We start from the raw sequence: 17038 nt of genomic DNA, 5'->3' as shown, positions 1-17038 counted from the left end.
CAGCGACCGCTTCATCTCGGTGGAGCTGGTGGACGAGAGCCTCTTCGACTGGAACGTGAAGCTGCACCAGGTAGACAAGGACTCGGTGCTGTGGCAGGACATGAAGGAGACCAACACCGAGTTCATCCTGCTCAACCTCACCTTCCCCGACAACTTCCCCTTCTCGCCGCCCTTCATGCGGGTGCTCAGCCCGCGCCTGGAGAACGGCTACGTGCTGGACGGCGGCGCCATCTGCATGGAGCTGCTCACGCCGCGCGGCTGGTCCAGCGCCTACACCGTGGAGGCCGTCATGCGCCAGTTCGCCGCCAGCCTGGTCAAGGGCCAGGTAAGGCGGGCGGGCCGGCGGGGAGGGCGGGGGCGCGGGGCGCCGGGCGGCCGCTTCCAGACCCGCCTCCGACGGGGCGACGCTGCGGGGGGCCCAGCGCCGTCCCTCCGGGTCTCCGGTCTCCGCGGGCGCTCGCGCGCGCTCGTTCGCTCGCTCGCTCTGCGCGTCTCGCCACCACCGTTCGTCCCGCCCCCGTGCCCGGGGCTTGGCTCCCTTTCTCCCTCCACCCCCCACCCCGTTCCTGCTGCGCCTCACCCCTCCCCGTCTCCCCTCGCGCCCCACCCCTCCGCCCCCTGCCCTTGGCGGCCTTCTCCACTCCGCATCCACCTCTCTCCTGCCCCCTTTGCCCCGGTGCATAGGCCGCATCTCCTACTCCTTCTCCCCCTTTCCTCCTTCCCAGCCCCCCTCCATCTCCCTGACCCCTCTCACTCCCTTCCCCCCCATCTGTTTCTCCCCTTCTCGGAAACCCCATAATCTCCTGAAGGTGGAACTTTAGGGGTACCTCACGACCTGAACGCCCTGCTCTGCCCCCAACACACACACACACACACACACACACACACACACACACACACACATCTTCTCAGCAGCATCTCAGGTGGGTGCTCCGCAGGGGTGTGGGGTGCCCTGCAGAGGGCTGGCCTGCTGGTGAACCTATAGCCCTGCTCTGCCGGCTCCTTCTGACAGGCATCTAGAGCAGAGGTGAAAATACTGCTCTTGAGAAATTTCACTGGAGCAGCCGAGGTGTGGTTTGAGTGGTTCCTTAAGTGTCAAGGCCAGACTCTGTCAAGGAAATGCCTGGCGCCTACCTGCCCCTTCCCGGAACCATCACCTCTGGGGCAGGTGTTCAAGGTCCGGGTCTCTCCGAGACCTGTTTCTTCCCTGGGTTTCCTCGTGCCTCTGCAAGTTAAATCCTTTCTCAGGGCTAAAGATTTTTAACTAAGTAGTGAACTCCCCCAGCAGGTAGGGGCGGGCAGCTCCATGCCTGAGGACCCCAGAGCAAAGAATGAATGCGTCTTCTCTGAACTGTGTTCCCACCTGGCTCCAGACAGGGGCATGATGGTTTTATCTTGCCACCCTGCATGCTCTTGATGATGCTCGAGTTGATTGATATTTTCCCGAATCAATATGAAGCAGTTGATAAGACCGTATTTTTGTATGGGCAGTTGTAGATTATGGAGAATCGTTGTTTCGTTTAAAAGACCCCGAATGACCTCGATTTGCTCATTCTACAGCCAGCATATCAGAAACCATCAGTCCTCTGTCACCTGCCTCTGTCCCTTTCACGGCAGGATCTTTTCACACTAATCAAATAATGCTTGTTCACTGCCAAGTTCACCAGAGGTAGAGTCCCTGGGAGTCTACTCAAATAGCGTCCTGACTCCAGTGGAGGAGCACTTCCTGCTTGCCCCTAGTCTGTTGTTACCAAGTAACCATCCTGCCGGTCTGTCTTTTCTGGGATTCATTCGGTTCCACTTATTTCCTGAGTTAGGAAAAGGATGCATATGACAGCTCTGGAGAGACATCTTTAACTGAGAGAGGTGTAATGCTTTCGTGTCAGAGGTTCATACTGACTCCTTTCCGTTCAGCGCTGGCTCTGATGTAAAGTGCCTGGGATTTAAATACAAGCCACAGGAGTGGGGCGGGTGGGGGGAGGGGTCACCTTAGTTTATTTTTCCAACAGAATTTATACAAATGATGTGGAAGAATATTCTGCAAAAAAAAAAAAAAAAGGCCTTTGTTATCTGTTTCTTAAATCATTGTGAATCAGAACTTTCTGGAAGTCTTTACTTTCATTCTCCACGGTGAGATGACTTTGGGGATCAGGGGAAGAGGAATGTCATCTTATAGAGCCACAGAATCATGACATTTTAGGTTTGGAAGAGATCCTAGAGGTCCCTTGGACCACAGCCTGCATTTTGAAAGGTGCAAGAAAATAAAGATTTCAAATGGGAAGTGAGGACGTTTCTTAAAAAGAGATACATCTTTGTAAATTAAGTGGTTTCCACGTTTAAATTAATGTTGTGCATAATAATTGCATCGATGCCCGTGCACTTCTCTTAAAGTTCCTTGGGTATACGTTCCTTCCCTTCATGACCAAATTGAGCCTTACACACAGTTTGCAAGTTGCAAGATTATTGCTTTCATTGTTGAAAATAATTGTCAACATTTTTACTGATTAATTTCAAACCTCACTTAATTGAACTCAGGGCCCTCCACCAAACCTGTTGTATTCCTATCCATTCTAAATTCTAGTGTGTAAAATACCTGAACTAAAGGCAAGAACACGGCAATGTATCAAATCACCAGCTCAACACCTTTGCCTTGTCTGTGCTGGCTTCAACACCCGAAAAGACACCAAAGGGGGATTCACGTCAGCTATTCAGAATGCAACATACAAATAGGAGAAATGAAGCCATGATGTTTCAAGATCCTGTGCGGAAAAGGATTCTAACAGTGTTTCAGGGACCTGAACATTAGTGTGCCTTTCCGTTTCAAGGTCCCTGCTTACAGACTGCTCGGTGCAAATACTCTTTCCGTGGTGAAAGGTAACAGGCTTTGGCAAAGCCATCAAAACACCTGATGAGGTATTCGAAGACAGCCAGGACGGCCGAACCAATAATTAGTTTAGAGGAAAGGACCGTTCTACTCTAGTTAAATTCCCCTCTCTGTTGCCATTCCTTTTTTGGATTCGTGTGTCTTAAGAGACAAAGTTAAGAAAGGCTTTTTTCCCACTTGCATAACTGCTCAGCTTAACTTTCCAAATCGAGGGTGTACTAAGTTGGCTTTGTTTCTGCACCTTCGGAGAAACCGTAAGACACTTTTAAAGGTTCCATCGGGAGTGTGAAGAAAAGGTTTGCTGAACGGTTTTGTGCATAAAATAAAAAGCTTGGGGTTATCGCAGGATACGATAAATTCAGTCGTGTCACGAGACCTCTACCTAGTGGGCCCGCGTTATCCGATGTCTTGCGTGCTGCTTTATGGATTGTGGTGGTTTTAAGTGAAATCGATGTGCATTTCTTGTAGGATGTGTTCTATGCAGACACAGTGAGACACATGCCCTGCTTGCTTATTGTCTATAACTAAGCCTTGTTCTGACCGAATGGAGACATTTTCAGTAATTCTTTTGGTTTTCCGCAATGAAGTGGAAAATTTCCAAACTTTTAAAGTGAACGGATGAAAATGTTGGATCATAATTTATATCCTTTATCATTTACCGAACCAAAAGAGACGCTCCCTGGCTCCAGGGTAGGATTTGTGACCTTCAGAAGCTGTAAGACGGTCCGGAAGTTCATTGCCGCGTGAGACCTAGCAGGTGGCCTCACACACAAGACTCCCCTTGCCAAGCTTTCCGAGTACAGACTCTGGAGACCTAGGCTCACTAGCACCAGCGTTGGAGGGCCCTGGTCGGGAAGCGGCTCGGAGTTCCCTGGCTCACACACCAGGTTTGGAGCCTGGGATCACTGAATGATCGATAGAGATCCTCTCCTGGCAGTCGTTGGGGCAGAAGGGTCCCCAAAAGCCGTTTGAGGAGGCTCCAACTCAGCTTTCTGCTTGCACATCACTTTGCCTCCTGAGTGTCCCCTTTTCCAGTTACTTAGACATTGCCAGGGGCAGGGAACCAGATGGCACTTGAAAGACTGTTCCTTACTCCTCCTCTGTTTTCCCAGAGCCAACCACACAGCTCAGCCCAACGTGCAGGCGATGCTCAGGATAATAGCAGCAGCTAACCTCACGGGGTGCTCTGTGCTAAGCCCCGGGCCAGCTCACACTTAGGCTGCGTCACCTCAGTTGGCACTAGTGTTTCCATGGTCCCCGTACAGGTGAGGAGACCGTAGCTCGGCACAGTCGGGGGAAGTCGATACCTCCTGTTCCAATTCTCGCGATGATTGGCAAAGCTCTGGAAACCGAGGATCCTCGGTAGTGAAGGCTGTCACGACTGGCAGAGTCCGACTGGGGGCCGTCTAAGCACCTGGCCGTCTCCTCCAGGCAGCGGTCTGCTGGGTGTGACCCGCGTGATAATCGTTTGTGGTCGCAGAGAACAGAATACCCAGGCAGGCGTCCGCAGAAGAATGAGAACAGCGGGACTGACACGGCCTCAGATCTTCGTGTTTGAACCACAAGCTGGGAAGCGATTCCAGGACAGTGATGTTTGCCTAACAGAGTTAGTTTCTGGGCTCTTTGAACAAAGGAAGCTGGCAGGTGTCTCCACTTGTCGGAACGTGGTGAAAACAGTAAAGCACCCTGCAATTCAGCGGTTCGATGATCCAGGGCATCTCTGAGCTCGACCTTAGGACTTAAAGCTCTCTGCATCGTGCCACTGCGAATTGTGTGTGTGCACGCACACACGCACACAAATACAGCCTTCTTCAGAACTTCTTCTGAAGTGCAAAGTCTTGGAATAGCGTTTGACGTATGGCCGCAAAATCTCCAGGTCTTCTCAGAAAGAGTGATGAAGATCAACCACCGTTTCTTTGGGTCCTAAAGTGCTGTGGTTTCTAAGCTGGTGTAATCAACACACGGGGTTTGAAGCCCTATACTGTTGGCCAGGCAGCTGTCAGGAAGCACCGTGGACTGCGGGGCGGTGGGGGGGGGGGGCAGGGTGGCGCTGAACAACAGACATTGGCCGTTCTGGAAGGCAGACGTCTGAAATCAGGTGTGAGCAGGGTGGGGTTCTCCTGGGGCCGCGTGGGAGACTTTCCAGGCCGCTCTCCGTGGCTCTCGGACTTCTCCCTATGTCTTCACGTGCTCCTCCCACCGTGTACATCTGTGTCCTCGTTTCGTAAGGACACCGGTCACATTGGCTGAGAGCCCACCCTAACGACATCAGATGGCTTTGATTGCCTCTGTAAAGACCCTGTCTCCAAACACAGTCACATTCCGAGGTGCCGGGGATTAGGAGTCAGTATGGGAATTGTGTAGGGCCATGATAGCAACCCAGAACAAGCCCACATGGGGATTTTATAACCAGTTCAACCTCGTGTCTCTAGAGGCTTTTACTGGTTTGCAGAGTAATGTAGGTGAGGCCGATTCCTGTGAACGCAAGGCCACACTGAGGAGGGCCCGGGAGGGCCACCTTGGGATAGAGCCAGTAGCCCTTATAGGGGGAAGTAGTGGGGGCTGGGGGGGGTATGTATGTAGAGTGTAAACAGTGATAACCAGGGGGCGGGTAAAGCCACGGGTTCACGAGCAGCATGGATTGGTGGGGAGTGCTAATGAGTCACTGTCGTTTTGTCCTGTGCCGAGTGTAGGTGACGGAGATAATTGCCCACCCAGGATGACTCTGCAGCTTGAGGTAGCCATGTGCTTGGCCGTTTGAAGAAAAAATAGCTTGTTCCGATATCAAGTAGGACGGGCAGGAGGACACAGACGGGACTCTGTATCCTAAAAATAGCCCTATGCCAAGTTGGCGGGCTCCCATAGCTGGATCCCTGGCGAGTGCGCAGCGCCGTGGCTGATGGTGCAGTTAAGAATAGTAGTGACTCACTTTACCCTGAGTTGTGGACTTTTGAGAATCTGAATTTGCAGGAAGAGAATGTAAATGCGTTTCTGTGCACGCTTCTGACTTGTGGGAAGGGATGTGACAGGTCTGTGTTTCTCGTTAAGGGACAGGATAATTTTGGGGGGGTTTCGTTCGTTGATGGAAAATGCCAACAAGTAACAACAATTCGAAGTTTGTTTTGAAGCCGGAGGCTCACAACCCAGAGCTCTGCCCTTTTTCATCCCTAGGGACAGGCGTGTGAGAATCCACGCTTAGAAGTAAGGCGGCCTCGGTAGCAGTACGTTGGGGACAGCTAACAAACCCTCCAAGAGGGCTTCCATGTTTTGTTTGGTTTTTAAAGCAGCCACTAAGAGTGGGTCCTTTGAGCCACATTTCCGATCTCGTGAACCTGAGATCTTTGCCAGGTTGATAAGGTAATGGGGAGGCGAGAAAGAGGGAGGGGGGCAGGTGGGGCTTCATTCTTCTCTGCCAGTGGTTCTCAGCTCCCTCGGTAAATTGGATGCCCTGGGAGGCTTTCAAGGATTCTGGTGCCGGAGCCCTCCCCTCAGAATCAGGCCCTGGGGACGGCTTGGAAAAACTCCAAGGTGATTCTAATATGTGGCCAGGATTGAAAAAGCCACCCTGGGCCACGAGTTGCTCACCTTGTCCACGTGCATTTCCCTACCAGTGGCCACAGCAGGAGTGTCCGTGGCCGTGGAGGTAACTGTCTTACCTTCTCCCCTCCTGCCTTGTTGGACTCACTGTCCTGTGTCCGCCCTGGCTGAGCCCCCTGGGAGCCCTCCTCTTGTAGAGGAGGCCATCATAAAACCACGTCCTTCCTCCCTAAACTGAGGGGAGCATGGCCCCTGGAAAAGGAAGTGTGCTCGAGAGAGTTCACTGACCCATTAGACACAGCCGTGAGGGCTCAGGCACTCGGACTACCCAGAAGTAACTAGTAGGAATCAACCAGTTCCCATGACACAGGTATTGAGTGTCTACTATGTACTAGACAGTTACCGGGCATACGGTGGTGCCTAAGACACGCGTCGAGTGCCTGCCACGGAGAAGTACCCAGTGGGGATGACAAACCCATTCACGTTGGCCTTTGGCGTGTCAGGCAGCCCCACAGTCATACCTTGGTTGCTGTTTGGATAAGCGCCCCTTTGTTGGGTATCCGTGGCCCTGACATCTGGCAGTGGCCCATGTGTGCCCTGGGGATGTGGGAGAGGTGGGGTCCTGGGGTCAGTGGGATCTTCGAACGTTCTGTGTGATGTTCTCAGAAGGAGCATTGTCCCCTACAGGTGGGTGGGACTCTAACACTCAGGCTCGCTGCTTTCCTGAATGCTGTTTCATTGCCCGTAAATGGGACAATCAGGCATTCCCAAAACACACAAAGGAGTCGTTGTAACGGCAGAAATGTTTCCAGTAACGTCTACGCTTCCCCACCCAGTAAGTCAGCAAGCTAAAAGGATTGTTTGCTCATTTTTCATCATCATACTTCATTCATTTGTTCACTCAGCACCCACCTACTGAGGGTCTACCTTGACTTGGCCATGGCAGCTACGTCACTCTTGGTGTCCCCAAGGCTTCCCTTCCCCATTCTTCATGTCATCCCTGGTCCTCCTCCTGGCCGGCCACTTCGGTGAGTCTAGGAGGGAGAAAGCAGTGTCGGGGGACCCAGGACCCCAGACTGAGAAAGTCGGGGGAAGAAGCAGATTTGGGACCTAACAGGTGGCAAAGGATGGGAAATGGAGAGCAGGGCGTGGCTGTGGGAGCCGAGAAGTCACCTGACGAGCCCCTTCCCCAGCCGCAGGCTTGGGCGTGGGCAGGGAGCAGAGAGCTGGGACTCTGCCTTTCGTGTTTTCCCGCCTGCCTTTTCTTCTCCTCCCTGCGCTCCTGCCTCATTAGATGCTTGTCATCTCCTGCTTGGACCCCTGCAATGCTCCGTCCAGCCTCTCTGTCCCCGTCCTTCCTCCCTGCTGCCGCCTCCCTGGCTCCCCCAAGACGTAGGCCTGTCTCCCGCGCCCTTCATGACGCCCCTTATGGAATACCCCTCAAACCCTCCCCACCTGCTGTGGCCTCCTAGAGGTCTGTCCTCCACCAGCCTCTCCCAGCCCCAGCTGGTGGTCCTATACATCCTTGCTTGGCTCCTGGGCCGCGCCCCCCCCCCCCCCCGACATTCACCAGGTGAGGTCCAGCCGACCCCGATGCTCCAATTCCTCTGCAAAAAACCCTCTTCCGAAGCACTCACACTTTCTGGAAGGCACTCATTTCTGTTCTTATCCTGCTAGACTGCGTTTACGTATTACTCCCATTGCACGATACCAGACACATCGTGCGCGCCAAATAAATCGTTCATCACGCAACATGCTTATCTCAGCAGACATCACAGTCCTTTCGCTTTGCCCCTGTTTGCAACACAACAGGAGGTGAACGTGTGTTGGCTGCTTACCATGGACAGGCTGCCGTGCAGATGCCTTGTGTTGGCCATCGGATTAAATCCTTGCAACAGCCCATGAGTCAGGTGCTATTTGTTCTTCCCATTTTACAGAGGAGGAGACTGAGGCTCGCTGAGGTTGAACCTGTGCCTAAGGCAGATGGCGAGTGAAGGGGAAAGCTGAGTTGGCATCAGGTAGTCCAGTGCCAGGACCGCCAGCTTTCAGTGAGCTGTTGGGTTGGCAAGTGGGAGCCATCCCGGCCAAGTGACACGTGCAGTTTGGTCGTCCCCCATGGGTCCCTGTGCACCTTTTAGAGACGCTTTTGCAATGATACCAAGCTTGGTTTTGCTACAACGCTCAGAATTGATCCACGAGGGAGGGATAACGTATCCAATCTACTGAATTACCAGCAAAGTTGGTCCAAATACGCTCACGGTACGAATTGTCTGAAATAGGAGAATGTTTTACATCTTTCAAAACTGTAGGAGAAAGACCATCGTTGTTGCCTTCCTTCTACACAGAAAAAGGAAAGGCATTTTAAAATTTCTGAAAAACCCGAGAAAGAAATGCTTTTGGAACATAATTGCTACTCCGGTTTAAAAAAATTACCACTTTATTTTTATTTTTTTTTTAATTTTTTTTTTTAACGTTTATTTATTTTTGAGACAGAGAGAGACAGAGCATGAACAGGAGAGGGTCAGAGAGAGAGGGAGACACAGAATCTGAAACGGGCTCTGGGCTCTGAGCTGTCAGCACAGAGCCCGATGCAGGGCTTGAACTCACAGACCGTGAGATCATGACCTGAGCTGAAGTCGGCCGCTTAACCGACTGAGCCACCCAGGCGCCCCAAAAAATTACCACTTTAAAAATAAGTTCTGGAAAATGCCATTTCTCCATCACAATATTTGGCAAGCAGTCCCAAGATGTTTTTTTAATTAAAAGTTCTTTGATGAGAGAGGTAAGGAAATACTATCTTATAATGGATTCGACTGCACTTTGGATTGAAATGTGTTCAGCTTACTTGGAAATCGAAGCAAACATTTCCAGAAAAATATCAAGGTGGTGCTTTCTGTCTTTTGATCTTGAAGATCATACATTTCCAGAAATCAGAATATGGAGTAGCAGAATTGATTATTTGTGGGTTATAATAAAAAGCAGCCTTTACCATTTTACAAATTGGGACATTTCGCGCACGTAATTATTAAAACAATTATTTTTATCTTGTTGACACATATGAATTAGGGTGAATTTTGAGTGTCAGGCTGGGTGCCCATTTTGCTCCCCAGGAGACACCAGTCAGGAATTGGTTGTAAATGTACAAAATAAATATTAATTGCTGCAAGGAGTAATCTGGGTTGAGGTCTTTCACAATAATGACATCCACTAATTCACTCTATTTCCAGGCCAGGGAAAAGGAGAAATATTATGGAAGAAACTGGGAACTGAATCTTGTTACAAGCTTAAATTAATTGTAACTAGTGGAATATTACAAGCCTTTAAAATGTAAAACTTTTTAAAAAGTTATCAAACTACTAAATTAATCATTTCTTTAATCTCACTTTGTGCAAGGGGGCTGTTTCTCAGGGAAGCTTCTTTGCATGCAGAGAACACGTCCCTGGGCTGAGAGCCCCTCCAGGCCCTCCGGGGCAGGGGGGGGGGGGGGGGAAGCATATCACACGGGTTAGGGTCCTGGGGAAGTGGCCTCCACCAGCCCAGAAGGAAGCCGCCCAGAGTGGCCGCAGAGATCCCCCGGCTCACAGATCTGCTCGTTTATTCTTTGATCACGTGTGCAGTGTATATTAGGAAACATCATAATCTGAGCTCTTCGAAAACAGTTTCTCCAACAGTAGGATCAACCAGTAAAATTATTTAAAGCTTAAAGGAAATTATTATAATTCATAAATCAAACTAATCTAAAAAAAAAAACAAAACGTGAGTTTGAACTCTGCTGGATTGAATTAGGATGATTTTTTTTTTAAGTTATTTTATTTAAAGGGGGATCCTGGCATCTGCCTTTCTGTGGTTAGGAGAGATTGGTTATTCTCCCAGATCCATCGGAGAAGAACTGGAGCCCCCAGGAGCCCTTTCTGCCACCTCTGACCCTGACAAGGCCACCTTGAGGACTGCACGGTCCCTTGGCATCTGGGGAGGCCTGTGGACCCCTCCTCGGGGCAATTTTTTTAATGCACAAAAGAAAATTCATAGGATTTCAAAGGAAATCAATTACATTTAAGTACAATTACCACATTTTTAAAAGTGATGGACTAAAATAGAAATTAAGAAGCACCTCTTTATGAACATGTTTAATATGGAAATCTAAAGACAGATCTGATGACTCCTCTAATTGGAGGTAGTAACTAACGGCATTTCAAGATATCTATTCCAAAGGTAACGTGATTTTGGTTTTTTTATCTCAGTTTCTGTTGGTGACAGAGTCAAGGCTGTGGTTTGTTACCTCCCATCCTAATTAAACGATGTCCTGAATGGCAGTTAGGAGATAGTGAAAATAAAGGCGTGTTTTCCATCCAAGCTTCTGTACCCTTGTACCCTCATGGATACGTGGCCCCAGTTAAGAACTCCAGGTAGTTCGTGGCTGTCAGTGTTGACGGCTGTCTTGGGAAAGCTCTACAGGTGTATCATGCAGCTCGTGGCCAGAACCACTGGGAATGAGGCTTAGAAGTCCCAACATATAGTCAGCTCTCCCATCGTCCTGTTGGGATAAAGCCGTGGACATCAAGGTGAGGGAAGGGCTCTGATACCATCCGTCTTCCGGAACCTCCTTCCCTGCTGGGCAGGTGGCCACCTCCTTGAGCCTCAGGGACCTCACCCGAAGATGGAAAGTGTAATCCCATTCCACAGGTGAATCGTGACCCAAAGGAAGTGATGTTCCAAGTGCCACGCACAGAGGGGGCCATCAATAGATGTTCCTTCTTTCGAAGAAGTAGAGTAGGCAGTGAAATAAACACACAAGGAAACTGTCACCAAAGACCCAGAACTGACTCACGTTTAAATCCATTACACGAAGGGATAAGCTTTCATAGCTGTTAGCATTTCAGGGCTATGTTGACATCCAGTTGGCTCGAATTTTTTCATATCTGACCACGATTTTACAAATACTCACAAAAGTCTCAGGGTAGCCTGTCTTTTTTCCCCTCTCGGAGCCGCTGCCTCTTACTGTGTCACTGCCTCTGTTGGCTTTGCATTGTCAAGTCCTTGTACTTTGCCAGGATCTGGTTTCTGACAGTAACCGTGACTCTGTATAGTCCAGCCACAGATCAGAGGCTATATTTCACCTTTACAACTTTGCTCTCTCAGGAATCCTATTTGTTAGCATATCTTTACATTAGCTTAATTTTCTTTGCTGCTGCTAAGTCAGAAAATTACGTGTGAGAATATTGTTACTGAATATGTTTACTTTTACCCTATCTCCGCGCACACCAAATGGCTTTGTTTAGCCATTAACTATGGCTGAGATGCTTTGATTCATTATGGAATATGATAACTGGGACACTTTGGGGTTACCATTTTCTTTTAAGATGAAGACCTGGCTTAGAAACCAAATAATCACCCGGATTGCCTCAGTCCAGTGTCAAGAGAATTTCACTGTGGTCGGGTATTGCCTTTCTTTTTTTTTTTTTTTTTTTTAATGTTTATTTATTTTTGAGACAGAGAGAGACAGAGCATGAACAGGGGAGGGTCAGAGAGAGAGAGGGAGACACAGAATCTGAAACAGGCTCCAGGCTCTGAGCTGTCAGCACAGAGCCCGACGCGGGGCTCGAACTCACAGACCGTGAGATCGTGACCTGAGCCGAAGTCAGACGCTTAACCGACTGAGCCACCCAGGCGCCCCGGGTATTGCCTTTCTAGTACCTCCAGGAAAGTCCTTTCCTTGAGTGGAATTCAAGGGAGATCTAGTTGAAAGCTCCAACCTGTAGGACTTCCTTCATTTTCTCAGGAACACCTGGGAGCTGATATGTGACGTTGTGACAATTGGAGGCTAATCAAAGTGAACACCAGCGCCTGCCTCACATTCCATTAGGACCCTGAGCTCAGGCCCCACACCTAGGGCCGGTCTTCCCGCGTTTGCTTGGAGAGTGCCTGGATGCCTCCAGGGTCCGTGCAAATCCTAAGACTCGGGTGGGTAGGAGCAACATTCCCACGAGGAGAGGGGGTGGCCTAGAGTTCACTGATCCTCTGGCGTGTATAGGCTGAGTGGTGATTTTCCCACAGTTGAGCCATACTGAAATCTGAAACTCAACCTCTGAGGTCATGAGAGGCTCAAGCATCCTCTGCCCTCGTGTTTCTCAGCCCGTTGGGCCCAGCAGCCTAGGGAGGGGTGTTCTCTTGTACGTGAAGTTGGAGTTTGTAACATCTAAATCGGTTGACCGGCGTCAGTGGCTGGGGCCATAGCTGCCTCTTCCGGTGGGCGATGTTTTCAGCATCATAGCCAGCAAATGGAAACAGTTCTGGGGCGTCTGGGTGGCTCAGTCGGTTAAGCGTCCGACTTCGGCTCAGGTCATGATCTCACCGTCTGTGGGTTCGAACTCTGCATGGGGCTCTGTGCTGACAGCTCAGAGCCTGGAGCCTGCTTCGGATTCTGTGTCTCCCTCTCTCTCTGCCCCTCCCTCACTCTCTCTCTGTCTCTCAAAAATATACAAAAATATTAAAAAAGAAAAGAAACAGTTCTACTCACCGTTGCTCAGACTGAGTTTTCGCATTTGAGTCTCTTTTTCTCTCCTGCAGACTATCTAGCTGTCATCAGATCTTTTGGTTGACATCATTTCAGTCACCCTAGCCTAAGAAAAATATTAAAGGACTTCAGTCTGCACCTTGACCCTGACCGCACAGCCCTGAGTCTCTGGGGCTTGCTGGTCCCCTGTTCAGATAAGCCTTGGGCTCTGCAGGCTTTGCTGGGAAGGTCGAGCCCAGCGGGCTGTGCGCCTGCTGTCAGGCAGCCCTCGACGTCATCGCCCTTGACGAGGCCCTAAACGGCACAAGGGCAGGCCACACTGTTGAACTTTTAAGGCCTGTGGACGAAGGGATCCGTGGTGCCACCTCAGAAGTGGGTGTGCGTCAGCACCCAATCGGGAGAGACCCTCAAACCTGGACACGGGAGGAGGTACACGAAGGGTGCAGCCGTCTCTAAGAGGCATGAGTGCAGGAGGAGGGCGGGAGGGCACCAGTGGTTGCCGGCCGATGCAGGGTGGGCCGGTGGGGCCCAGGCGCCCCCAGCCCAGAGCGTGGTTTGCACGTGGCTTTGCCACGTCAGAGCACATTCACGTGCGTGCTTTTCGGAGGTCCAAGACAGGCAGGGCTTCGGGCGCGAGGAGCACAATGGGCTCGGCTGGCAGCCAGCAGGGGCGAGGCGGGTGTCTGTTTTCTGGGGCGCCCGTCCGTGACGGGATTGAACCAGACCTCTGCTTCTCCAGCGGGAACTAGGGACTTCGAATTCTGAGGTGCATCTTCTTCCCTCCATGTGGTCTCATTTTGTAGCATCATCACGTAGGTCTTGTCAAAGATCCGGGTGTGAGAGGCCACTATTAGAAGACGGTCCGGCACAAAGCAGTGGCTCTAGGACTTGAGGGACAAAGGACTGTGCCCTCACACAGCACGCACTCAGGACACGATGGGCCTCCTCCCGGTGGGCCCGGCCCCGTAGATTCAGTGGAAACTTCCATACTGGACTATTAAATTAAGTTGCCTAAAGGGTTGAGGAAAATTCAGGCTCCTACATCTACCCGGAAAGGCTATTATTTTCTAATGCGTTTGGTCTTAAGAAAAATAATTCAGTAATGCTACCTGGTCTGATAAGGCAGGTATAGTTTGAGTGATAAGATGGGAGAATTTTTCTTTTTAAAAAATTTTTTAAAGTTACGTATTTATTTATTTTGAGAGACAGAGAGCATGAGCAGGGGTGGGGCAGAGAGAGAGAGAACGAGAGAGAGGGGAAATCCCAAGCAGGCTCCACGCTGTCATTGCAGAGCTCGCTGACGTGGGGCTCAAACTCACAAACCATGAGATCACGACCAGAGCTGAAATCAACAGACACTTAACTGACTAAGCCACCCAGGTGCCCCGAAGGGAGAATTTTTCATAAGCGATCTTTGCTTTCAGACACAGGATTCTCTGAATCATCCGGTCAGTCGTCGTCGGCCAGTGAGTATCTTCCTTTCCTGTTCCCCGTTATGTTGTTCCCATGAATATCGCTACTTTGTATCCCATCTTCTCTCCCATCTCCTGCCAGATCACCTGCATCTCGCTAGTTTCTGCAGTTCTTCAAAGCCAGTAAGTCGCAACACTTACGGGTAGGTAGCATCCTAGAAAATATTTCAGAATATTCTAGAAAGCATCGCTGAGGTTGGAGGACTAAAACCTTTTAAAACCCATTTCTTGCAAACCTTACGCACGTACCATATGTTAAATTTATCACACGGTAATGTGAAGAAAGTCTGGGGAAAGAATGCGGGTTTGGGAATGACTGCAGAGAAAAGAAAGAGCCACTTGGATGAAGAGGAGTGTGGGGTTTGCTCGGCGCGGGCAAACCCTATCTCCTTGCTGGTGTACGTTGTAAAGCTTGTGGGCTTGTTGTGTGGCCAGTACCCCCTCCCACAGTCCGTGGGCTTCAGGCCTTAGGCCACAAGGGGCCAGGAGCTGGGCCTTGATCCACAGGTTTCCCAAAGCCCAGGCTTACGCGCAACATTTGTGCTGTGATTTTACACTGACTCTTTCCAGAATAGTCTAAGGTATTTTTTTTTTTTAATTCGTTGAATCACATAATTAAGCAGGGTTGGGAAAAGTAGACGTAGTGAATGAGCCCACCAAGATGTCAGTGACGTTTCTTGAGCTTTGATAACATTGGCATTTCTTTGCCATTTAAAGCAAATTCTCTTCGCGTGTATTATGGTTTTAAATTCCTCGGTGGGAACAACAAAGCTACAGGAGATTGAAAATCCTGCACCAGACAAAATTCCAAAAGTCCTAGGTCAGAGGCGTGAGTTGTTTTCCCGTCAATGGAAAAAGATGAGAAGTAGTTTCCAGCCCATTCCCATAGAACTTTCCAGCACACGTACTCGCTGTCTGTCTGTCTGTTGGTAGAGTCCTCGTTGGAAGCACCTGATTTCACTGTTGCATCCGCGAACGTGTGGTTCTCGCCACTGCTGGCCGCCCTTCTCGGGTAGAGCTGGGCCAGGGCCACTGTGTGCAGGTCCCCGGGAAAGAGGCAGGCTCAGCCTGCCCGCGCTAGCCCGCCGAGCTCAGAGCGGGCACCCTCCTGGCAGCCGCGGGTCCGGAAAGGCCGCCTCCGGCCCGGGCTCTCTGGCGGGCTGCACAGCACTGCACCAGGTGCACACAGAGGCGTCAGGTGTCCCCCCCCCTTTGGATGTCAAATGTCTCAATGACATTTGGGACGTTGATTATTTGGACTGGAGGGCGGCTGTTGCCTGTGCTGGATATTTATACGTGGTGCAGCCAGAAGCATTCGGAGCTCTGAGGGCCACCTGTGCTGGTGTCCTGAGGAGAAGCCACCCCTCCGAGGGATCAATGACATCATCCTCACGCAGGACCCATGAGGGGCAATGCCAGAATCCGGCACTCAGTAAACGTGACCGCCTTCTTAGTTTTCTTCGACTCGTAACAAAGACACTGAAATTTCAGAGCAAAGCGGAGTAGCAGACAGTACTTAGGTTCTGTCTAAATAAGAGTGGATATTTTAACGTCATAGCAGAAAACCGGGAAATTAGCAAGATATAACTCACCAAATTGCTGTCCCGTGACTGAGTGTCAGCCTTGGCCGCCACTGTCCAGGAGGAGAAGGTGCTAGGAAAGCCCATGGGAGACCCTGCAGCCCCTACAGTCCCGCTCTGTGGGGCGCTCTGTGATGCTTCTCCGTGCCCACCCCCCGCCCTGCTCAAGGACCCAGGACACAGCGGCTCAGAGTCAGGTCAGAGTCAGAGGCGGGGCGGGGGGGGGGCACAGCCGGAGGACAGGAGCCAGCTCACTTCCTGCTTGGGGGTCAGCGTGGGGGGCCAAGACCCCGTCTCCCAACACCAGCTCCCAGCACACCATGGGCCACCTACACATGCTTCCAGAGTTAGCCCGTACCGGGCGTCAGAGGAAACGGAGTCTCCACTCATCATTTCCCCATTTTCAAACTCTCTTGTTTCTCCTGTGCGGAACATTTATCTAACACGCCTTTTGTGTTATCACTTCCCGACTCACTACCGCTGGCCTCCCTCTGCAGTTCAGGCCCTAGCGTAGCCCTCCCTCCACTCCCCTGTCCTCCCCACTACCCCCCGCCCTCCCCTCCGCTCCCCCATCTTCCCTCTGCTCCCCACCTGCTCAGGCCCCAGGACAGCAGGGAGGCCGGAGGGCGGTGAGCACCTGACTCTAGGGAGACTGGGCTCAGTGTCTCGGCAGTGGGTCTGCGGGTCCCTTCAGCACCCCACCCCCTCCTCACACGCTGGAACAGGAGTCCATTCGGCATCCCTGGGAGGACTCAGCGAGCTGCCCCGGGAGGAGCTGCCTTGCCCCTTAGCACCCCAAGGCCAAGTGCCCCATGGGAATCCCAGCATCCATGCAGGCCCCTCTCCGCCTCACCTCCTCCTTGCAGCCTCTGCTCTCCCCCTGCCCCGCACTCTGGCTGAGCAGCTCCCTTCCCTGCGCAAGCCCAGAGCTTCCTGCTCCCAGCTCGTGGGGCACATGCTTCCTCACGGGTCCCTGCTGTCTCCCAGCCTGGAGAACCATGTGATCCCCACAGGGGGAGCATCTCCCCATAAAGGGAGCGCCTCCCCACAG

General features: G+C 51.3%; 1 protein-coding gene across 1 annotated transcript in view; it reads left to right on the top strand.

The window, feature by feature from the left end:
* The window catches only part of UBE2QL1 (ubiquitin conjugating enzyme E2 Q family like 1), a 45240-nt gene that overhangs the window by 5695 nt on the left and 22507 nt on the right, over positions 1–17038 (top strand). Inside the window, exon 3 of the mRNA XM_049648928.1 lies at positions 4–325. Coding sequence (XP_049504885.1) covers positions 4–325 — 322 coding nt within the window. The remainder of the gene's footprint in view (positions 1–3; positions 326–17038) is intronic.

Source organism: Panthera uncia, assembly GCF_023721935.1.
Source record: "Panthera uncia isolate 11264 chromosome A1 unlocalized genomic scaffold, Puncia_PCG_1.0 HiC_scaffold_17, whole genome shotgun sequence".
In the NCBI taxonomy this organism is placed as follows: domain Eukaryota; kingdom Metazoa; phylum Chordata; class Mammalia; order Carnivora; family Felidae; genus Panthera; species Panthera uncia.
Note: the sequence above shows the minus strand (reverse complement) of the source record. Positions and strands in the feature narration are given on the sequence as shown.